General features: G+C 34.2%; 2 protein-coding genes across 2 annotated transcripts in view; both read right to left on the bottom strand.

The window, feature by feature from the left end:
- The window catches only part of LOC129741928 (protein amalgam-like), a 264,878-nt gene that overhangs the window by 134,209 nt on the left and 104,809 nt on the right, over positions 1-25,860 (bottom strand). The window lies entirely within an intron of this gene.
- On the bottom strand, positions 9-15,205 carry LOC129741926 (uncharacterized). Its single transcript, XM_055733742.1, has 4 exons — positions 15,086-15,205; positions 3,111-3,416; positions 1,417-2,234; positions 9-1,347 (listed from the first exon to the last, which is right to left on the bottom strand). The coding sequence occupies exons 1-4, from the start codon at positions 15,203-15,205 to the stop codon at positions 9-11; spliced, it is 2,583 nt and encodes an 860-aa protein (XP_055589717.1).

Here is a 25,860-nt window from a genome sequence, read left to right as displayed (position 1 = left end):
CGTCTTGATCATATGCTCGCTCGCTCGCGCTCAATCTCACGATTGAATGCATCATGCATTGTTCGATTGGGAGCCGGCATCCCCAGTTTGCTCAACAAACTGCCACACATGAGCAGACACGCGTCTTCGATCATAATCAAAGCCTCGTTGCGAATTTCATCGTTCATTTCCTGTTCGTGATTTACCGTACGAAATCGATACAAAATATCGTCGGCCATATCGTCCTTGAATTTGTTCCATAATTCGACAGGGTTTGAAGGGAAGCATGTAGAAATAATAATCGCAAACAGCGTGCGTATTTGATTCGCTGGTGCAGTAAGAACCGCGTCGGCAAGCGCTAAATCCCAATGACTGTCGTCTTCAATCAGTTGCAACCGATGACAGGCTTCTCGATATGTCGCACATAGCATACCATCCACAGTCCGAAGCGATTCAAACGATGTTGGACCACAAACATTGACCAAAAGCAATCTTAGGTAAAAGCACTCATCGTTTTTTGGATGTACAGTATACATTCGCCCAAGTGCGTCGGTGGAAAAGACGTCGGCATATCCTGCAACTACTTGTCCTTGCTTTCTGCGCTGGAAGTTTCTCGACGACTTATTCCAAGTATAGTAGCGTGGCACTTCGGAGTATAGAAGCGTTCTGGCGAATGGATCGTTCTGGCAGATGGTAAAATAACTTGTCAATGTCGTGTTTGGGGCTCGTTCTGCTCTTCTAGCTGCATTTGTTTCCGTGAAATATACACGTTGTCCATTTTCTAAATGGACAGCTAAATGGACGACAGTCGGGTGACGTTCATGAATCGGGAATGCAAAGATCCTCCAAATCGCTTCATTACAACTGACGTAACGGCCCATTTGGTATTGTGTCACTTCATCGCTGGCATCTGGAGCAGCAATTCCAAAAACTGCCATGTCGCTGCCCTTATTCACGTATTTGCAAACATACTTAATCGATTTGATTGAGTTACATAATTCAACATTGCAATGACTTTTGAAGGCTTTAGAAAGCAACGGTGAATAGGGTACAATCCAGCTATTGTCAACCACAACGTCAATTCCTTGTACCTTCATTGTAAGGGATTTGCCATTGTCCTCGGGCGAACGACGCCGGTATAAGGGATATCCATCGTTTCCGGAAATAGTTTCCGCGAGCAATGGACGTGGATATCGTTTTGTACACTTCTCTCCAACCATACACGGCGATCCCGAATTGTGTTGACCGCAAGGACCGTGAACCATATGTGTTTTAACAATTTCAAATAGTTCCGAATCAATAGCTGCATCAGGAATCTCTGCGTGTATAATGTTGTCAATATGTTCAGGGCGTATTTTGTTAACCAACCTGTTGATTTTTCAAAACTGTCTTTAATAAACAATAATATCATATCAATAATGAATATTTTCTACTAACCAAATTAAAGTATGTGAGTGCGGGAGACCTCGTTTCTGCCATTCGATGGAGTACATCCAGCACCTTACTTCACCGAACACGCTCTGCTTAACTATGAAATCCATGAGACTTTTTTGCTTCTGCCGGAATACCCGTGCGGTTATGTCGTGCCTATCGCTTGCCGTTTGACCGGGTTTCAACTGCTGAGTTATTTCCGTCCACTTCGGGTTGCATGTTAACGTTATGAAAAGGTCCGGGCGGCCGTAATACCTGACATACGTCATGACATCTTGGGAATATTCTTGCATATGCCGTGGACTTCCAACATATGTAGATGGAAGAATTGTCAATCGACCAATATTGTTGACATTTCCTTCCGAACTTACGGCATCTCTTAAATGAACGTACTCCTCAGACCGCAGTTTAGCCTGATTGAACCGGATAAAGTTCAAACGTTCTGTCTCGATTTTGACATACATGTCGACGGCAAATTGTTGAAATAAACGCCGATACCGCAGTAAATGATTATCAGCATCTTGCGCACCTGTCAATGGATTGATCATTCTTATTTGAAAATGATATGCGTCCTCTCCATAGCAGAACATGAGTGGGTATTGTAATGAATCGTATGAACGATGGGTCTCGTGCACACGTTGCAATTGGCCATCGTTGCGCCTCTTCAATACGATGTCACGGGACTCAATGTTTTCACCCGAGATGACGACAGCTGTTTCATTCATCGTTGGGGCGTTAAATTGACGTTCATGACTTCCAGCTGGACGTTTATCCGCTCTGATTATTATTTTGTGGTCGTCAGAAGGCATATGTTCCAATGCCGTCTTAAATAACCGAATTAAAGCGTTATGTTCGTGAAGAAGAATTTGCAATTCACCGATGATCTGACGTTTCATTGCACGATTGAAAGCACAACGCTGATCGATTTCTGTTTCATAATTTCCAACGAAATATATTTGTAGAAATTTATGATCTTCGTTCGTTGGTGGCAATAATGATCCTGCTCGATGATGAATTTGACCTTGAATCTGAATATATAAGCTTTGTTAGCATAAAACTAAGTGAAATAGGAAAAAATCATGAAAAAAATGTAGGAAATTTCTCAAAACTATTCATTTTGCTAAAGATTCATTAGGGAGAAAGTTTCGATTTTCGTCTCAGCACCTATATTCATCATTATTCTATTTTGACCATTTTTTAAGCAAATATGTTTATTGCATGATTTTGTCGAGTGATTAATATTTCCATCAAAGAAATGATCAAATTTAGTGTTGAAACCTCTAAATGAGCGGGATGAGATGAAAATAGGTTCTGAGATGGATATCGGATCTTTTACCCTATATATTTTTGAAATAACTGTTCAAGTAATAAATAAGGGAAAAATTATCAATGAAATGGCATTAATGTTTCGATAAATTGTGTCCTTTCTATCCAAAATAAGATTTACTAAACAATACCTTAAACGTTGGGTTAAATCCACATTCTGCAACAATATTCGCTCCAAATGATGTCATTTGAAAGCAGCTATTGTAATTTTGGGTATGCGTTAAAAAATGTCCTGCTTCTGGTGAGTCTCTGAATAGCAATGAGCGCAGTGGTTCTGGTGGTGGAGTCAACGGTGGCAACTTTACTTTACCACCTGCGCAACATAAACCTGGTGTTTCTGAGTGAAACTTCAGCGCTTTACAGTATTGGCATACCAAATCCATGGGCCCGATTGTAAGGCAAGGCAGTTTGCTGTAGTCTATTGTACAATCATATTGGAAAGCGGCACGATACAAATTGCAATTCTGTTGCTGTTCAGTATTTATCTGGGCTTCTGCTTCCTCCTCTGTCGTTCGACGGCTACGAATTACCGACATACGTTCTCGAAGCTGTTGATTTGCTTCCGCGCTTTGCTCAGGGGTCTGATTGGCACGGAGCCTCGACAACCTTCGTGCATTGCGGCTGCGTAATCCAACGTACGTTCTCCTTATGGGCGGCATACTGATTCTAGAGTACTGAAGCTGCAAATGCAATTTCAAATTAATTGTTGAATGTACATTAAATATTCAGTGCTTTAAAAGTTTCAACACACTTACCAAAACCACCGGAATTCCCACCCCGGGATAATCACAAAACTTCAAATAATGTGTAAATTGTTTGCAAATAACTCACGAATGATCACGCTTTGAAAACTAGGTATTTTCTATCAATTCAAAAATGAAAAGACCCAACAACAGCATAAATGTCAAACAACTCCACTTCAAACACATCAATGCCTTCTTAGAACGGTACCATTTTCTCTATCTCTCCCTAACGCTGCATTCTATGTAAAATGTTTTTTTCTTTTACAAATTTCCCCTTAACATTTTCCAAATTTCGGCTCCGTTGTGACATTTCTTGTGTCAAGACGAACACAACAAAAAAAATCGCATGCAAATCGGATGATCCAGTGAAGAGTTATGCGTGTTCGCACATTTCTGTATGGTCTGTCTCTCTCCCTGTTTTATATATATAGATAATTGATAATTTTCACTGGAACGAAAAACAAACACGTGCGATGCCATCGGGTCACCGCCTACTTCCTGATCTTCTCAAAATTATGACAATTAAAAAAAAATCAAATTTGAGTTTTTTCAACATTACTTTTTTGCGAGTGATTTTTCATATGAAATATATTCGAAAGAGTTTTGGAAACAGTAAAGTTGAACACTTTTGCTGAATATATTATATAATTTTTTTTAAGATAAAATGAGATATCTTAAAGATACTTAACGAAAATAGAAATTTTTTCAACTGGTTATATCTACTGAGTTCGGACGAGTTCGGTTACATATTCTACAGATTTGCAATCAGAAAAGTATCACCTTCCAATCAATATACAATTCAAAGTGGCACATTGTGATCTGGATAGAGTAAATGTCAGTAGAAGTGAGCCAAAAATGAAGTTTTAATACTAATTTGAGCCCATCTACCATCTCAAATCCAAGTGGTGATATTTTGGTTATTTTTCATTGCCATTTACGTTATGAAGATCACAATTGGCCACTTTGAGTTGTAGGTATATTTTTTTAAATGATAATACTTTTCTGATTGCATAACAGTAAAATATGTGGCCGAACTCGTCCAAACCCAGGAGATATAACACGTTAAAATGGCTCTTTTTTTTAGTTTTTTAAGATATCTCGTTTAGACTTTAAAATTTAAATACAATAGCGTTGAACGTTACCTACACTCCTTTCTATCTGCATCAAAAACGCTGAACCTACCTAATTTTTTCCAATATTTGTGTAAAGTATCTCAGCGCAAATGTAGTTATACCACTAGAATTTGTAATTTCCTTTCTGATAAGTATAAATTTATTGCGAAAGTTTTGCGTGGATATACTCAAAATCTAGTGCAATGTTAAATTTAAGTGCAAGAAAATCTGAGAAATTGCTACGTTTTAAAATTCGTCAAAAATTCTGTGTTTCATATTTCAAAAATAAAAAAAATATGAAATTGTGCCAAATTACGTCAACTTATCAATCCTCTTTTTACAATTTATCTGGTACGACTAAAACTTTTAGGACGATGCATTGATTGAAAAGAACGGTTTTTACACCACTTTTTTACATTTTTTGTAGCCATGATCTTAAGAAATTTCTAAAAAAATATACTTACGTTTAACATATAGTTTCTAACTTCAGCTTTCTTGAACACTAAGTGAAATTTTTTTAACATTCCGCAGCTGATGAACAATCTTTTTCCGAAGCATGTTTTTTCTGATTTTTTCTTAGACTTTGCATAGCGGAAAAATGAAGAGTTTAAGGTTAATATTGTCTGAGAAACATATTTGAGTTACTTTACGAGATTTTCAAAACTATAAGTTTTGTGAAAATCAGATGAGAAACAAGAGAGACATAGCGGTTTTTTAGCGAGTACTGTCAAATTGACACTCAAGTGGCCTGATAAGGTAGTTTTTTTTTCCTGGGCTTTCAGGGTGCATCCATAAAAATAGTAATGATGCAAATTTAAAGATTTCAAGAATTTATTGAGGGTCCTGGAAAAAAATTTATTATTTGAATGCACCCGAAGAAAGTTACAAGCCGCCAAACTTCCAATAGAGTCATATTGACACTCATGAGCGGATTAGGGTTGAAGAGTATAAACAAATGTGTAGGCTCTGTTTAATTATCCAGCTTTGAGTAATTTTACTATTTTAAATCCTAACTTTAGAAATGAAGTCCTAGAAAAGCAAATTTTTGTTATAAGAACCGATAAAAATAGATTTTCAAGGTTTAATTTTAGAGAAAAACTTGAACTATTTCTTTCCAACCAAAACATATTTAGAAATAAAAATTAGAGATTATGTTGGTGGTTCAATTCAGATTCGTTTTGTAATTTGTAAACACGATTTAAATTTAATATTTTAGTTAGAAACATGGTTTTGAATGATTTGGCAGATATGAATAATTTATTCAGTTTGTTAAGGCTCAATCTGCTGAGAAGGTGTATGTCTTTTATTTGCAATATGAAAACCAATTAAATAAATTTACGGCTTCATTTTCGCTTGAAGATAAAGTAAAAGTTCCTTGACCGATAGAAATATTCAGTCTAAAGTCAAGGTCAATATTTTTCAAAAACGAAGTAATTAAAAATAAATTCAAATTTAATTTTATGTTGTGTTTCTAAACTAAATTTTATATAAAATTATAAATTCGAATCTAGAATTAAAACTATAAAACCGCGATTTCTTACAATTTAAATCCTTAATAAAATTCTTACATTGATATGTTGATCTTGACTACAAATTTAAACTTCGAGCTTCACTTGCTGAATCTGAAATTTTTATTTGAACTCCGGATCTGAATCGTGCCTTTCGAAATTTCAATTCCGAATTTCGAATCTAAGTTCGAGATAATAATTTCTTTTAAGTATGAAATAACAGGCGAAATTTGTATCAATACCCTCAACCAGAAATCTTCCATTTGTGTTCTGGATTTTCATTTTTTATTATTAATTCTTTCTTCAGTTATTTATTTTTAAATCAATTTTCAAATCTAAAGAGAAATTGACAATGATGAAACTGTTTCTGAATTTTTACATTCTGGATCACCATTATGAAGCTTTCTTAAAACCCTACACTGAGAATGAATCAAAAATTAAAATGTTTTAAATGTAATAACTTAAATTTTCCGAAATTTTTACATTCCGAAATGATGAGTTTCGAATATGGAATATGAATCTCGTTGAGGTTTCAAATGCGAAACCAAGATTCGAATCAGGTTTTTTTCCCCAATTATGATTCAAACTGGATTTCATAACAAAAAAAATAAAATTCTAACCTAAGCCAGGGCCGTAGGAAGAACTGGTTAAAAAAACATGATGAAAAGTTAAAAGTAAGTATTATCTCAACAATAAATTTTCATTATTTAAATCTTGTGAAAAAATTGAATAAAAATTTTGATTTATCTAAGAACGCAAACTTGAAAATAAGTTCAAATCTTATTTCATAAAAGTGGTTTTCACCTGTTTGGTGTATTGTTTTTTGGCAGTTTAGAATTTTAATTCCATATCTAAATTCTGCATTTTGAACTTTAATCTTAATTATGAATTCCTAACTTGAAATCGATTCCTAAATCATAATTCCAAACAAAAATCTCAATAATTTTTAACCATAAATGGCATTTCAGGAAAGAATCCTTAATCTTAATCTTATTTGAAGTTTGAATGTTTGATTGTCTATATGAATTCTTTCTTCAATTGTTTATTCGTAATTCAAATAGTGAATCTGAATGAATATTCTAAATTATGAAACTCTGATATTTCAATTCTGAAATACCATTATGGTACTTTTTAAAGTTTCAATTCTGCATACGAATTAAGAGCGAAAACTGCAATCCAAATATTTAAATGGTTTGTTATTTTAGGTAATTTCTTTCAATATTCCGAAATGACGAGTTACGAGCACCAAAATTACTCCAGTTTTAGTTTTAAATGCGAAACCATGATTCAAATCCGGATTTCGTGTCAATGATGAAAAAATTTAGAACCAGTACATCGGAAACGATTAAGACGTAAGCTCATCAGATATTTTTCCGCACTTATTCGCCCAGGGCAAATACGGACTATTTCTTTAAAAATCCTTGCAAAATCCTGGTATTCGATTCTTAAGTTCTAAATCCAAAATCAAGGTAATATCAAGGCGAATTCGAAAATCCTCCAATTGAAATCAAGAAGAACTCGAAAAGTTGATTTTTTTGGTTCATCAAAACAGATCAGCCAGTTTGTTTGGAAAAACTTCTCTCAAGAAATTGTTTTGAAAGCAAAATACATAATTGTTATCAAGCAATTTTTTTATTAATTTTGCAAATAAAGTAAAAACATTTGGCTAACATCCTGGCGAACAGGCAACCTTAGTAAGTAAAATCTAATTGAAAATTCGATATTGGAGACTAATGACTGTACCCAAAATTTATGCACCAACTTGTTTTGTGAATAACTGTTAATAGCGTTTTTAGAGTACAGTCTTCAAATGTATATCAACAAATGAGATAATTTTTGAAAAACTGTAGCAGAATTGTTGGACCTGGGATAAGATTTCGAGGTTTTGGCTTTAGTTCTGAGTCGAGATTGTTACTTCACTTTACTCGTTGATCGAAATTTATTTAGGATTAAAAATTTTTGAATTTGAGTACATTTTTTTTAATTCATTTTTCCCATCATGACGCCATGACCTAAGCTTACCAGATATTTTTCCGCTAATTTCGTGCAATTTCGGGTTAAACCTCTAAAACCTGTGTATTATATCAAAACCCATCAGTCAATTTCAAATCATATTTTATATTGCTAAAAAATCGTTCACGTTAATTTTGATCAAATTTGCTCACAAAGTTTGGACGCAAAATGCCTCATTATATATTTCGTGAATCAATTCAAATTTTCGTTTGATTTGCGAAGAATGTTAACAAAATCGGGCAACATCTAGAAAAACTGGCAATCTTAGTATAATCTTATTGAAATTTGATATTTGTGACTCAATTTCTATCAACAAGTGAGACATTCTTTGAAAAACTGTTGTAGAATTGTGGACCTGAAGTAAGATTTAGAGGTTTTTGCGTTAGTTCTGATTCGACCATGATAAACACTAGTCCAAATCAGGTGACTTTTGAAAATCTTACAAATTATATGCTAAAATTAAACTAAGGTCTCATGTTAAAATTTGAGCTAGATAAATATGCCGAAAAACCTACCCTTATGCATCAGCTTTTAACTTTTCCGTCTCGAAGAATACGAAGTTACGGTCTTGGGTAAAGCTTTGTAGCAATAAGTTTTTTTGCAAATAATTTACAAGTTGACACAAATATGTTAGATTGCCCAACTCCACGGTTAGAAGTAAAACCGAGTTTGTTTTTCAGAACAAATTTTTTTTTTCAATTTTAAACTTAGGTGTTAAGATTGACTCATATAAAAATTACTTTGAAACTTTCTGCCAAAAACCATGGATGAATTTTGCACCAAAACGAAGCTATTCAGATCCCAGTTCATGAGAAATTCAACCCCAAATCGTCTGAGTTCTCATACACATAACACTCAGCTGTATATAAATCAATACACGTAATTCATAAACGCTCCCAATCGGTTCCGATCTAAAGTCGGAGCATGCTTCACCTATCCGTAAGTACAAATTCTTGTAGAAAGAACATTTCAATAAAAGCTTTTCTCCCGATCCGGTACACAAAACGGGCTCCGTTAGTTTTCAAAAGGGTTTAAATCTCACAAAGCAGGAGTACAAATAAAACGCGTTAACAGCGCAACTTATAGCAATACTTAGGTTCTTGGAATGTTCAACGCTCATCATCAGGAGGCGCATTGCACAAATCACCTTTTCTTTGAAACGCACCATCGGTTTTGCGGTTCCTGAGGTTCCACCCACAGTTTATATTAAAAGTTTATTAGATCGGTTCAAATTTTAAAAAAAATTCATTTCTTTTTTTTTTTTATAAAAACCAAACTTTTGCGTGTTCAAAATCAGGATTAAAGCATCCAGAATCAATAAAACTTTAATTTTGTTAAGCTATTTTAAAAAACATGAACGAGACAGTTTCGATGGCAAAAGAAAATTGCTGAATTTAGACAAACCCCTGCCGCCGAGTGGAAGGCTCTGTGCTGTGGGTAAACTAGCTTAACGAGTTGTTTCCTCCGATTTTCCTGAATAATTCTTACGTCCTCATTCAACCTCAACCCCTTCAGTGTTTTCTACTACGAGCTGTTGCTAGTGTGGGAACCAGCCAACCCTAACAAAGTGCTTTGACTTTTCATTTTTCTCAACCTCGTAGCAAAGTGTTATTCAACACCTTTCACAACCAAGGAATGAACGAACCCCTTTCCATTGCCATCTTTAAGAGCTAACAAAGTTGAGCTGGCTTTCTCCTTCTTGGTGTATGGTGAAAGATTTCACCGGATCGTATAATCTTCTCTATTAGGCAACTTAACAGGAAGCCGCAAAGCTCCATCCCCATTGGTTTACTTGGGGTGATTCATGATTTTATTGAAACAAATAAAAATAAATTAAAACTGTCGTTCCAAGTTAGAAATCTTTTATTCTATGTAAACTTATACGCTTATGAAGAAATAGTTAAACAAATGTATAAATGTTAACCAAAATCTTTAATAACCACCCTACTGCATTCGTTTGCTCACATCACATTTTCATAACGAAATTCAAACAGAAAGCGATTAAGTTGATGATAATGTTGTGTATGATAATTTGAGAAGTAATGATTTACATCTCAGTGAGGTTTCCCTGGCTACCTTGAATCTTTTGCGGATGTTTTCGATGCTTTTTCTCTCTGGTTATCGGTTTTATTTTTCATTGAACACAGTTTAAATTAATTCAATAAGTGTTCAACAGCGTGCGGCATGTTGCGTGATTGGTTGATGGTTTAATGAATTTGTGTGGATGTTGTGAATGTCACCATGTGATAAAAAAAAACACATATCTAACTCACATCATGGCCGTAGGAAAGGTTGGGGGGGAGGTGTTTTGGGGGTTAGACTGAAGTTTCAAAAATTCCAAGTGAAATGTTTTTCGCTAAACTAAAAGGCAAGTAACTCCTCGCCAAACACTTCGGATCGTAGGAGTAGACCGTTAAATTTTCGGAAGAAGGACTTTTCGCTGCTTTTACAGTACTTGAACAGCATTGACTGGGATGCAGTTTTCAACAACGCATCAGTAGACGTTATGACTGAAACTATCTGCAATTTGATTGGTACTTGGTGGAATTCCCATGTTCCAAGGTTTAAACGTCCTGTTACACCAAAGTTCTTCGAAATAACAGGCTACCTCATCCGCCATATTGGTTGGCAGATTTCCAGAATGATGACGTAGTTGTTATGAAAAATAGCGAGCATTGTATTGAATTTTACAGTTTTTCCATAAAAAATATTTTTGATGCCAGTGATTTGTACGCCACTGTCCTCAAATGCATAAATTCGACTTCCCAGATTTATGAGCTTTTTAAAATAATACGATTTGGTTTTTGGTTCTGCATAAAATGCGAATTAACCTCGGAAATATCTGAATTTTGGTGGAAATTGTAATTACTGGAAACTATTTCCAACCATATTGAAAGCTTAAAAATGGTAAATATTGCAAGAAGACACATCTAATAGTCCTAATGAATCATTTAACACGCAAATTTCGAGTTCATTAACAGTAAAATACTTAATTGAAAAAACATCTTTCCTCGTAACTATTTTCTTATTCGAGTTTTGGAATAATTCCAAGCTCTTTATTCAATATACTTCATACTGAAATCAAATGTTTCAACACTAACTTTAGTTCCTTATCACTAATTACTGAACTTTTTAATGCAAATGACGAAAAACGTAGATTCATATTTTTTTCCTATGGAATGTATGAAGAATCTCATAACAACTACGTCATCATGCCCGGCGTGGGGGTACGTTCACGCATGATTACGGTACCCTATAATTAAAATACTCTGCTGTTACACCTGCTTGGAGCACGTCCAGTTTGCGCCAACTTGGATGCGAAAAAAATGCATGTTTACGAAGGCTTCGGAAAAATCGAACGGTTGACTCTCAACAACAGTTCAAAGCAGCAAGCACAGCCTACCGCAGACTCAATGCATTAGCTTAGCGTAGCTTAGCTTGTTTGACTACTCATATCCACCTTAAATCGTCAAAACCGAAATGCTTCAGTAATTTAATTTATCCAATTACAAAATAATGTTTTTTTTTATTTCAACTCAACTTAGTTGTTCGTTATCCATCAATAGTGCATTTCGAATCTCACGATCGCTGGCGTGGCTATGTGGAACAAGGTCCAATGGTTGCAACTCCGTGATTGATCGAGGCCATCAATTTTGTTCAAAATCCAATAGAATGGTGCTTGGGACTAGCAGTGTACTCTCAATGCACAAAACTCATGCTCTCTTCCTTTCCAATAATGATCAATAACGGCGCCGGCCACATCCTAGTCAATGGGGATAAAAGGAAGAAATATTAGTAGAATACTTTTTAGGTTCTAACAGCAATCCCTCGTCTCCCCATGTTTCAAAAGATTATTTTGAAAAATTGAGAAACAAGAATAAACCGGTATCACCGGCAACCGTCTATACGTCTGCGAAGCTATATCTATGTATTCAAGGAAGAGTGTTTTGTTAGTAAGGGAAAGGTATAGATCAGGATCCATTCTGGAAAATGGTGCGACTTTGTTTTCCTACACCTCTTACGTTTCTATATATTTCTTAAGGAAATTCCTAGTCTAGTTATCGAGGCAGTTCATTGTGGCAGTAGCAATTTAAATGAAACATGAGAATTTCATATTAACTAGCTGATTGCCCAATTGATTTCCCTATCGTCTTCATGAATCTATATATATAAAATTGAATTTCTGTCTGTCTGTCTGTCTGTCTGTCTGTCTGTCTGTCTGTCTGTCTGTCTGTCTGTCTGTCTGTCTGTCTGTCTGTCTGTCTGTCTGTCTTTCTGTCTGTTCCCTATAGACTCAGAAACTACTGAACCGATTTACGTGAAACTTGACAGGTGGGGGTATTAGAGGCCGGGTAAGGTTCCTATTATGGTTTGGGACCCTTCCCCCTAACAGGAAGGGGGGGGAGGGGCCTTTCAAACAAAAGACAATTTTTTGTATAACTTGAGAAATAATCAAGCAAATGGTATGAAATTTGGCATGGGGTGGTATTTGGGAACGGGGAATATTTCAATGAATATTAGGTACCCCTCCCTCCTCTCAGTGGGGTGATAGGAAGGGGGGAGGGGGGCTACCTTTCAATTTTTCATATAACTCGAAAAATAATCAAGATATTGGAACCAAATTTGGCATGGGAGGGTTGGGGAATACGAGGAATGGTTCTATGATTATTTCAGACCCCTCCCTCCTTCCAGTGAAGATACAGGAAGGAAGGAGGGGGCTTTCATACATTTTTAATTGCATAACTTAAAAACTATTTGATCAAATGAAACCAAATTTGGCTTGGAAGTTTATTTGGGTACGATAAATAGTTCTTTGAATATTTGCTACCCATCCCTTCTTCCAGTGAGGAGATAGAAAGTGGGGGGGGGGGGCTCTTTTACAATTTTCTGCATAATTGGATAGCTAATCAAGCAACTGGAACCAAATTTGGTGTGGGAAGGTATATGATTACGAGAAATGTTTCTATGATATTTTGAGAACCCTCCGTTCTTCAAGTTGTGAAATCTTAAGGGAGAAGGGTGCCTCCATACAATTCTTACATCACTCGGAGGCTTATCCAACAAATGAAACGAAATTTGGTTTGTTACAAATGGAACCAAACATGATATGGGAACAATCTAACAATCGAGCAAATGGATCAGAATTGGGCATGGGAATGTATTTGAATACACGAAATTTTTTGATCTTGATCCCCTCCTTCCAGGTAGGGGATGATAGGCAGCAAGAGGGGCTATAATATAAATTTTATGGCACAGCTCGACAGCTAATAAAGCAAACGAAACCAAATTTGGCATGGGTGCGTATTTGAGTACAAGAAATTTTTTTTCGGTGGTTTAGCACCCCTCTCTCCATTCAGTGGAACGATATTATGGGAAGAGCTAACTAATCGAGAAAATGGAACCAAATTTGCATGGAAGCATATTTGTGTACGGGCAATATTGCTTCGATGGTTTGAGACCCCCTTCTCCTGCCAGAGAGGAGATACATATAAAGTGGGAAGAGGATCACCTATTTTTTGAATAGCTCGGGAGCTTATCGAGAATGACGCCATATATGATATAGAATCGTATTGGTATACAAGAAGTGTGTTCTGATGTTATGAGACTCCACTCCTTCCATTAGTGTTAAAGAAATGATGGAGGGGGTAACTCTCACAATTTGTATAATAATTCGAGAACGAATAGGTAAAATTAGTGTTCAATGATGTTGTTTTGTTAAAGAAAATTTATCTAGGATAAATTGAGACCCTCTCTACAAATAGAGGGACAGCGAAGATTCCATATATTAAAAAAGAATTAGGCATAAGCTATAAACTTATGAAGCAAAAAATCCAGAGTCATAAAAAGGATTAAAACACGGATTAAAAAAAATTAATAAAGATTTTAAAATAAAAAACGTTGCAATTTTATTTTGAAAAAAACATTTTAAGGATATTGAAATTGAATTTAGAATTTTGTGCAAATAAATAAAAAGTTTAATAACTAGGAACCACAAATTTCAATAATTTTTGGAAGGTGAAGCAAAGCACACCGGGTCAGCTAGTTTAAAATAAAATTTAAAGATGTTTAGAAAAATTATGAACTTTTTGTGAAACTTCACCTCTAGGCAATTATGTTTATGAAAATAGTCCGATGCTTTGCAATTGATTGATTGCATATTGATTTGAAAATTATCATTAATACTATCCAAATTAAAAACATATTAAATCAAACTTGATGACGATATAATAAGTAAAATCAAAAGATTGAAAAAACAATTTTAAATTTGTTAACATTCCTACCGCAGACTCAATGCATTACTGTACAAACACCATTTTCTGCGTGTACAATCTGGTTCACGTAAGAACCCTCGAAGTTTTTGGACTTTCGTAAATTCGAAACGAAAATCGAGCTCCCTACCTACCTCAGTCTTTTACAACGATGCTGTTGCTGATTCTCCAGATACGTGTTGCAATTTATTTGCTGAGTATTTTCTGGCGGTCTTCCTGGACACTGCATCTTCCGAAACTGAGTGCACTAAAGCCACGTTTCACGTCCCGGCGGATTCTATAGAGTTCAACACCTTCGAGATAGATCAAAGGCTCATCGAAAATGCCGCAAGGAAACTGAAAAGCTCTTTTGCTCCTGGACCTGATGGAATTCCGGCTGTTATTTACAGTCGATGTATCGAAGCTCTCTCGTTGCCGCTAGCCCAAATCTATAACCGATCAGTTCAACAACAAATTTCCGGACTATTGGAAAAATTCCTTCATGTTTCCTGTCTTCAAAAATGGCGAACGACTGAATGTGAAGCAATATTGAGGCATTACGAGTTTATCGGCAGGATCCAAGCTATTCGAAATTGTTGTAAGTCAAGCCCTCTTACGCGCTTCCTCACGTTATATTGCCAGTATCTTGGTAATACTGAATGGAGAAATTCAGTCGTCAAACCGGCTAGGAAGGATCAACTTTAATGCTCCTTCGAGGACTTTACGTCATCAATTTTTGCTATCGAATCGAACCCACCGAACATCCTACGGCCATAATGAACCAGTGAGTGCAATGAAGCGTACGTTCCAGATTGCTGAGCATCTTCATCAATTGGGGGAGCCATCTAGCCGATTCATCAACCGAGTACGCCAGTCTTTATTGTTTCGTTTTATCTAATTGTTTTGTATAGATCCTTAGTATATATAAAACATAAAAACAAAAATGTTCGATGAATAAAACTCAATAATAATAATAAAAATTTATGAATGTTAATCAAATTTTGATGAACGACTAAAACTAGTCAAGAGTTATTGTTGTTGTTGTACTTATGTTTATTTAAAGATAGTTTTACCCTTACGAGTCAAGAGTAACAATATCGATTTAGAACTAAATCCAAAACCTCGAAATTCCATCTTAGATTCACAATTTTACTACAGTTTTTCATGAAAATTCCTACTTGCCATTACAAATTTAGTCCCGAATATTGAATTTAGACAATGCTTGCCAGATTGCTTGGATTTTGCTCAGATGTTTTCACTTTATTTGCAAAATCAAACAAAAATTTTATTGAGTCATTAGAAATACGAATTTTTCGTCCAAAACATATGTTTTAAACAAATTTTTGCCAAAATAAGCGTTTTTATTGGAAGCCTATAAAACGATTCTCAATTGGCTGATAAGTTTCGATTAAAAAAAATCAAGTGTTCAAGTGTAATTCTAGATCGGGTTTCGGCCGCAATTTGGGAAAAATAAGAAAATTTAAGGAAAGCTGTAAGCAAGAATAGCTGGATTTGCATTTCAGACTTAAATAAGAAACATTTTCCGTATTCGATACTTGATATTCATCTTTAAGATTTAAATACATTGAAAATCATAATATCAAAATTCAAATAAGAGATTTTTGAAAATTTCATCAAGGAATCAAACTTCAGGAGATCGCCGTATAATAATTTTGACAATTGATTCAAAATAAAAATTGTATATTAATTAAGATTAATCCCGTGAATTTTGTTTTGAAATTAATGTTTCGTTCGCACTGCAAGTTTTGCGGTGCAAATCACGCAAGACCAACTATTATGTTGTGTTAGACTCAACCCTGTCCGATTCTAACATTTCAAAAAAATGATACGTGCTTGAACAGATGTTAAGTATGTGGTATACTTCTCAAAAATTTCTACCCGCCCATTTTCAACACCTGTAATTTTCTACTAATTTTCTTCTATCCATCTATAATTTTCAATTCTTGAAATGTTCTCACTATGAAAATATAACATTCACCGATAAGACCGTAAAAATTAATTTTAAAATAAAAATTTTATATTCAACCAGAGTCAGTTTGGAAACACTGGAGCAAATTACAAATACTAAATAAGATTTAGATCCATTTCCAAGTATTTGTTTTCTTCAAAATCTAAATTGAAATTTTCTAAAACTTTATGCACAGGATTTTTTTAAAACGAACCCACACAAATGGGATCCCAGTAAAACTTCATGTTTCTTTGAAGAGATCTAAATTTACTTAAGACTGAAGCGTACATGTTCCATAGATATACTGGCTAGCATTTAACTTATGCTAACACCACCAGCCTTCAGCACAGAAAGAGTACTTTGTATACCGTGACCGAGACTCGATCTCTTGACCTCTGGCTTAGAAGACTTAAACGTTTTCTTCTAGGCCACGATCGGCGGCAAATATCAAAATAATGGAAGATAAAATAATGAATTGCAATTTTTTTTTCAAAGAATTTGTATTTAATGCAAAGGAAAAATTAAGCTGGAAATATATTTGTTGTTTAACATTATTTATTTTGCTGAATCTTCAGAACAAAATTTCAAACAAAAATCTTACATTTTAACCATGTTTACGAAAGTAGAATATAAATGTTATTTGAACCGTTAACTCAATTTCTCACTTCTAAATATTGATACGTTTTCATTAACGCTTAATATGGTCATTATGGTCGTTAAAAAGTATAAGCTTATTACTTGCTACTTAAAGTATAAAGTTTTATTGAAGGTTTTCCAATCGCTCATTTATTTTTAAAGCATCATAATAAAGTTAGAAACTGCTAGGATTTATATAAAAAATTGTAATTTAAAATATATAACTATTACTGTGAAATATAAATAACTTTTACCTGAATACAGTACCTACACATTTTACCCCGTTTCTTCCTATAGGCATTGTTCAAGCAAAATGTTATGTGAAAAAAAATTGTCACCAAAACCCATTCAATTTCTTCACATGCTTCACAGTACTTAACTAGTTGTACAAAATTGTTGCAAGTAATGTATATAAAAAGCTTAAAAAACGGGTGAATTTCGAAAAGGGTGCAGGAACATGTTTTTTTTAAGTGTTCCCTAACTTTCATTTTGAAAAACCTCCAAACTCCAAGCAATCCCGAATTTCTCTTTTCTACGGGAAATGTTGTATCTTGTTGTCAATTCATTTTACAGTTCTCAAATTTTGTGGAGCGTTAGTCGGATAGTTGAATTGGATTGCGTGAAAATTTCACGCAATAATATCAACAGAGAAAGAAATGGCAGCTTGTGAATGTTGGAATGGAGTGCGCTGCTTCAGGTGATTTCATTTATTTTTGAATGCTGCTGTATATAACAGGTTTTTATCAAATTTGAATAGCATTATCAGAATCAAATAAAAGCCATGGCATCCAACCATATTTATCACCCAGTCGCCCCGAAAAAGCTTGCTCATGCTCATACTTTTATACGTTGAGACGTTTTGGCGCAAATTTCAAACACATCTAGAACTTCTACAAATTTAAACAAAACGTGATGATTTAAACACAATTCATATAAATTTGAATTTGAATGGATAAATCAGATAGAAATAACTCCCATGTCATTTAAACTTTCTTTATTGCGATATCTGATTGACACAGTACTTTATTTAAAAGTACACTTTAAAATGGAAAGTTTGAAAGACAGTTGAAAACAAAATTAGAAGAAAATTGACAAAAATTTATATCTTTGTTAGAAAAATCTGTTCAATAGAACGCTACTGTGTAGGTACAGAAATTTCACAGTATGAAACATATAATAAGTGTTGCCGCATAGTTAAAAAAAACCTCGCTATTCCACTTGGCAAAGAAAGGCTTAACAGCGAGAAGCCAGAATTTAGAAATAAAATGTAATTAAAAAAAATTAAAAAAAGTGGAATATTTAAAAAAAACTAGCCAACATAGCAAAAAAGCGAGACATTTTAGACTTCCATAAAAAAGGTTTTTTTTTAATTTGATGATTTTGGGCTTTAAGGATTCTTGAGTGCATTTGCTTTGATTTAGCTGGTGCAGTTTCGTTGAACAATTGTCATTTCGAGATTGATTTATGAATGATCAATTTTTCTTAACAACCTTCTGGTTTGATTCTGTTGTTGTTCATTGTTCTCTCTGGAGCGAGATCGAGCTAATCCATAAGCGATGAACACAATAAACCTATTATCTAAACTGTCATCAGACAAGAGTGAGCAAAAAATTTGTAGTGTTGCTTAATTATGTATTGTTGTTTTTGAGTGCAGTGCAGTTCCCTGTTCCATGAGCTTATTACTTTTTGATAAAAAAAAACACTGACTTTCGAATCTTAAAAACAATATTTTGGAACGACCTCACACAGTCTTAGTTTCACACAATGAAATATACATAAAAGTGAAACATTGAAAAGTCCATCACATACATCTTTCATCCTTCCGCAATCTAATTTGCAATTTTCCAATCCATTTGAAAGATTTAATTTATAGCCTCGATCTCTCTGCTTTCTTGAAAGGTCCACCAGCCTTTGTCCCCTTTGGTGTTGGAATCAAATTAAAACACAAACAGAAAAAAAGAAACGACAACGGACGTAAACACAGCATTGGGGTAATTTTTTCCGGTTACTGTTTTTAATGGGTTATCCATAGCCGGTTGAACCGGTTCCTTGGCTCTGGAGCTGCAGCCCTTCCTGGAACACTTCAAATCGCTTCAAGGGTTGTTGCAAATGACCACTGAGAAGGTCCTCCGGGCTAGACTACTCACTTAAGGGATGTGGGGGTGGCTTTTGATGAATGTTTGCGCTCTCGAGGCGGCTGACCGGAGTCTCAAGAGAGTTGGGACTGTGTTTGTCCGAGACTCCCGGACCCGGACTCCGGATGAACTGTAATTGTGTTTTCCCTCCCGGTTGCTTCCTAGTTGGTTCCCGGAAGTTTAAAGTGGTAGGGCTTGGTGGTCTCTGTTCAGAAATTGCAGTCATTTAGAAAGCACCACTTCTCGGCAGCAACAGCAATAACATCCTTTGGTCAGTCGAGTATACGATGGATGCCTTTCTGCAAGGCGAAGTTCATTGTAGTCGATTTTCGAGTATTTGTTCACTAATTAATTGCCTTCCACATGTTGTGGCTCTATGGAGAAGTTTTCTTGGGCTTTTTCTGTTAACTGCTTGCTTGGAGAAAAAGGCTTGAGCGATACTGTTTTTTTGAAATGTAATTGACACTGAAGAATCTTGAATATGATTCAGTTGTGGAAAACTTTTCAGATCAAATTAAACTTGAAATATCTACAACAACAGCTTGAATTGCTTAAAAACAAATTTTATTGGAGTGTGTGATTTTTTTTTTATTGTGGCCATGAAAAATTCCCAAAAAAAACCATTTTCAAATTGCTCATAATTTCTGACAGCTTTGCAGTATTTAAATGCTTCTTGATTCATGAAATTATCAAGAAAACATCTATCTGACAATGTATAAACATATGAGAATCTGATGAACATTTTGATCACTATCCCGGATTTTCCGGTAGAAAAAAATCTTACTTAAAACAAAGACATCCAATTTTAGTTTTGCTTCGCTGAATTTCTTTTCCAATCGATCTGATTTTCTTAACTCAAGTTTTTTTTTGCTTTTAATCTGCGTTTCGGGTCATAATGACAGTTTTGGAGGTTGGAAAAAGCTCAGCTTGAGCTATGTCGTCTACCTATACCAAACCTGCAGGCAGAAGTCATTTTGTTTGTTAGAAAAATATTATTGCTTTAATATTGATGCATGACAAAAAGAGAATAATCAACGTTTTCTGCAATGAACCTCGAAAAAACCAAAACTTAAGAAATTTTTCTAACAAACAAAATAACTTCTGCCTGCAAGTTTGGTATAGGTAGACGACATAGCTCAAGCTGAGCTCTTTTCAACCTCCAAAGCTGTCATTATGACCCGAAACGCAGATTAAAAGCAAAAAAAACTTGAGTTAAGAAAATCAGATCGATTGGAAAAGAAATTCAGCGAAGCAAAACTAAAATTGGATGTCTCTGATTTAAGTAAGATTTTTTTCTACCGGAAAATCCGGGATAATGGTCAAAATGCTCATCGGATTCCTATATATTTATACAATGTCGGATAGATGTATTCTTGATCATTTCATTAATCAAGAAGTAAAATAATACTGCAAAGCTGTCTGATATTATGAGCAATTTGAAAATGGATTTTTTTGGGATTTTTTTTTATTCGGATCGAACTACAAACAATCTGGTAAAACAAATAAACCTTATTTTAAAATATTAAGAAACAAGATTAAATTACCTACACAATGAATCTAACATCATTAAAGTTGGTCAACATTTGCTGCCACGGGAACGACAGCAAACTACAAGTCAAATTTCCTCGAAAAAGATATATTGCGAACAGTTTTGGAGGGTGAAGGAAACCATTCCCCAAAGCAAGTACCACTGTAAACGAGAATTGAACCCAACCCTGCAGCAAACATGCTTTTACCGTCACATGACGCTAACTGCTTGCCTTCCAAGACATAGTCTGAACTATCAGCTACATCATCGCTAATACAAAAAATTCTGCAAATAAAGCAGGAATTAAAATCTTCTTTCAAACAGCTCTCCGGAAACAACTTGAGTTTCTTGTAAATTTGCCTAGAATGGAGGAAATACCATCTGATTTGACAATAACAAAAAACCAAAAAAAACATTCTCCGCTCTGAGAACTGGTTTGATGTCCTGTCAAGCTGTTTTATTTTCACTGAATGGAGCTGCCAATATTGAATTTACATTTGGGAGATGGGATTTCTCAAGTTAATGTTTCTTCGATTTCCATTGTGCTGATTTTGTATCAGAAAGCAATAAAATGGAAAACTTAAAGGTAGAGATGTACCAAATAACACTAGTTTACAAAATTAAAAAAATTGGGATCTTTATTGACCGACCTATAATTTTAATGTAAAATCGGACACTGTATCCGAAAATGAAATTTAAAAAAATCTCAGTAGAACGGTTTTTGAGTTATGCTTCAAATATGAAATTTTGGAAAAATAAAAAAAAGTACATGTTCTTAAGTTAAAATATCTCGGACTGCATAACTGTTATTTGAAATCTCTGTTTTGCAGATTAAAGGTGAATAAATTCTGCAGTCTGTAAAGCCTAAATCGGCTAAGAAGGTGTATGTCTTTTAAAAAAAAAAATCCTATTCAAGTTTGAGACTCAAGAAACCCCTCCCCATGGTCAGATCGTTCTGAAAATTGACATGTGACCTTCTGGTAAGCTAAAATATAATCTTGACTCGGAGCGAGTGAGATTTACCATGTTTGATAAGAGAAAATCGATATTGAAAAACATGCGAAAAAAAATTCGCCTTGTCTCCCAGTAGGACTTGAACCCACATCTCGCGCCTCTCCAGGGCCCATGTATTAACATTCCACTACAGGAGACCAACCTGGCGTATGAATATTATACTGGTTGAGTGTCGATGTCTATCGGAATGAAGGGAATAGTTCTCCCATGTGATCATAATCATTTTTCTTGGTCTATTTCTATTCCCATCATTTCGTCTTACGGTCTCTACAAAAAAAGTAACCGTAACTTTTTAAATTTTCAACCGATTTTGAAAAATAACACCTCAAAATCTTTGTTTTAAATTCACATTAAAGACCAAAAGAAAAACAGATTTTTTAAATGTTACTATCGAGTCTAAAACTTTCACTCAAACAAAATTTTCTCTAAAAAAAATGGGTTTTTTTATAATTTTTTCTTTCATAAAGCTACCTATATCAACAATACTGTTGATGAAACGCAAAAATGATGTTCAAATGATCGATAGCAAATGTGTTCACTTTTAATCTGCAAAACAGAGATTTCAAATTACAGTTACGCAGTCCGAGATATTTCAATCTAAGTACATGTACTTTTTTATTTTTCCAAAATTTCATATTTGGAGTATAACTCAAAAATTGTTCTACTGAGAATTTCATTTTCGGATTCAGCGCCAGATTTTACATTAAAAATGACCTTCAGTTAACTGAATTTACTAAGTTCAAAAATGCTGTAAACTTGTGTAATTGGTCCGAATACCGCCAAAAAACCGTTATGCCGAATATTAGCTAAGTGAGTTAAGTATTCGGCCGAATAGGCGGAATAGGAAATCGTAATGACGGAAAATTAAAAAAAAATGCCAAAAAAAAATTAAAAATTTAAAAATTTAAAATGATTTTGTACAAATTCTAAAAAAAAATCAAAATTAATGTTGTAAAAGCTACACAATCACCCACATTTTATGGTTTCAAAAATCATCTTAGGTGTATCCGTGTATCTTTCACTGTAATTCGTACAGGAGATTGTTGACGAGTTACGCTTTATACCTACTTAATAACGATAATTATCGTTTATTCCAGATTTTCTTGATATATCCAAACTTGCCCATAAATCCAATAGAGATTCGAGATAAGTCATATCTGGTCGGTATGTCCAGACATTGTTAAAAACTTCCCGAATTATGCTCGTGTGTATTCAGATTATTTGCCAAATCAAAAAAAAACTCAAATCCCCTTTTGAAATTAAAAAAAAAACTTAAAATGGGCCTAGATGTTGCCCTTATTTATTGTTTTTCAAAAAATCGTCCTGAGTGCCTAACCATGTGGATAGGCGTGGTTGAAAGTATGGTATGCTAGAGATTAAATATCATCTTGTTTTTAACAGTAACAGCTCTTCATAAAATTCAAAATTTTTCAACCATTCCTTCACTATTTTTGAAAGTTAATAGATTTTAATAATATGTAGTTCAATTTTGATTTATTTTCTAAAATTTCTTGCAGAGTTGCCCTATTGACGGCTATATTATTGTTTTATCAACATTATCTCATCAACATTATTTGTTATTTGTCTGTTCACAATATATCCGAAGACGGCTGAAACGTCAAGTTTCAAACTGAACTTTGGTATCTTATTATAAGATTACGCGCGTAAATACGTAAAATATTTTTTTTCTCAACGAAATTTCCGAAATATGATTCTACTCTGCAAAGATCGCAATACATCAATTAAAAGAATGAAACTTCACGTAGTTCCTGCTTAGTAGATTTTACCCGGCAATGATTCTGATGCTTTGAACTATTCGAGCACTGGATGTTCTTAATGAATTAGTTTTTAATTACATTTTGAATCTTAAAAATAGTGTTATCAGATGGGAACGAAGGAAAACTAGTAAGTGCAGAGATAACAATCATTATGATTAGACAATGTGATACCAAAAGGGCGGAGAGGAAGATAGAGTTGCAATTTTGGATACTTTTTCATCTTTTCAAAGTTCTTTTGCAGAAAGGTTCTTAAAAGCACAATAATCATAAAAATCAGTATAATATTGAATACGACGAACTGAAAACAAGTATTGTTGTTATAATTAGCAGATCTATCCATTTAGAATAGTAGTTACCTGTATGTATGATAACCAAACAAAATCAAAATTATCTCTACATAAAGTGTTAGCTTCGCATATAATTATTACATATTGATAAAACTATGCAACAAGTTGTTTTATTTATAATTTGAATGATCGAATCGTTTAATTAGAGACCTAAAACATGAAGGTTGTATGAAAATCTTCAAATGTAAAAAGCCTTCCTGCATTATTTAATTTTTATCAATGTCGGAAACACTTCACAATTTTCAGTGAACCAAGTCCAAGCTTCTGTCGATCGAAATAATAGTTTTCTGTTTAATCTACATTCCCAATAAAATATTTCAATTGTGGTTTGACTTTCCTAAATATTTTATTTTTAAGATAAGTTAACCACCGTTAATAAATTTTTGTAAATTTATTTTTCGGCATATCGGTGAAATATATAATCTTGAAGAAAGAATCAGAACTGAAAATTGATAAAGATGGATAGAGAAGTGAGGAGAAAATTTTACAGATGTTGAAAAGAGCGAAAGAGCATTTTTGCGAGGAGAAAACTTATTAACGGACACCATACTTTACCCCGCAACATTTCATTATTTACGAGCAGTAGTACCGGGATAGAGGTGGCACTACCTTAACCTATACAACGAAATCTGGTTGGTCCGAAGTCTACATGTGGTGAACACGTATACTCCGGACCTCTATCCCGGTGCTACTTCTCCTAAATAATGAAATGTTGCGGAGTAAAGTATGGTGTACGTTAATAAGTTTTCCTCGCAAAAATGCTCTTTCGCTCTTTTCAACATCTGTAAATGTTCGCCTAACTTCTCTATCCATCTTTATCAATTTTCAGTTCTGTTATTCTTTCTTAAAGAATATACATTTCACCGATATGCCGAAAAATAAATTTACAAAAAATAATGAAGAGTTATGAAAAATATTTTGTCCATCCTATTTCAGGAATTTAGCCAAAACGTTCGCGATCCAGCTTTTTAAATCTAATTGATCAAACGCAATTCTCTTTTTTACTTCATCAACTGAAATTGCTTAAAATAACGAAATGAATTATGAAATTTCAGTTTTTGGTGAACTCATGTCAACTTTGCATGTTAATTGGTCAATTTAGATTTGGTGGCCCACGATTCCCCACCATTTTTTTAAATCCAAAAAATATTGCTTTTTAAAAACAGTCAGAGCTTGGAGAAAATAACTTAATAAAAAAAAATGCCTAATAATTCCTTAAAAATGTAGAAAAGCATATAATTTTTTATTTTCATTTTATTTTTCAAAATAGAGAATTTATGGAACAAAGAAAAAAGTGGCCCATGATTCCCCACTCTCCCATACAAAATTTCATATTTTCATTAAAAAAACTAGATACTTACAAAACCAAAAATATTCTTGCTGTAAACAATAAGTAGATTTCTTCTGAAAAGGTTGATGTCCTACAAAATTTATGGAATACCTCCAAGTTGGGAACAAATAAAATACCAAGAATATACTTAAATTCGGCATTCCCCGTTCTTCCTTTCGCAAATTTCACCGATGATAATAAAAACAAATTGCTATATTTTCCATAACTTGAAGTTAAAAACTCTGTAGAGAAATAAATTTTTCAACTGTGTAAAATGAAAATTCTGGAAATAGATTAGATGAAAATTGATGTTGAAAAACACGGGAAAAATTCGCCTTGTCGGTAGGACTTGAACCTACAAATATTTAGTTATTCATGCAAACGTCCAGGCAGCGAAACTGTTTTGTGAAGAAAAAAGCAACAAAAATAATGATGATCACATGGGAGAACAATTCCCTTTAACCCGATAGACTTCAACACTCGACCAGTATAACTTTAATACGCCAGTTTGTCTCCTGTGGTAGAATTAAAAAAATATGGGCTCCAGAAAGGCGCATAATGTGGGTTCAAATTTTACCGGAAGACAAGCCGAATGTTTTCGCATGTTTTTCAATATCAATTTTCATCTAATCTGTTTCCTAAAAATTTGATTTTCACAGTTGAATTCATTTCTCCACATAGTTTTTTACTCTAAGAGGACCCCACTTTATAGGTACCAATCGACTCAGCTCGACGAGTTACGATGATGTCCGTTTATTTGTAT

This window comes from Uranotaenia lowii, chromosome 2 (genome assembly GCF_029784155.1).
Source record: "Uranotaenia lowii strain MFRU-FL chromosome 2, ASM2978415v1, whole genome shotgun sequence".
Lineage (NCBI taxonomy): Eukaryota > Metazoa > Arthropoda > Insecta > Diptera > Culicidae > Uranotaenia > Uranotaenia lowii.
This window is presented reverse-complemented; position numbering and strand designations above follow the sequence as displayed.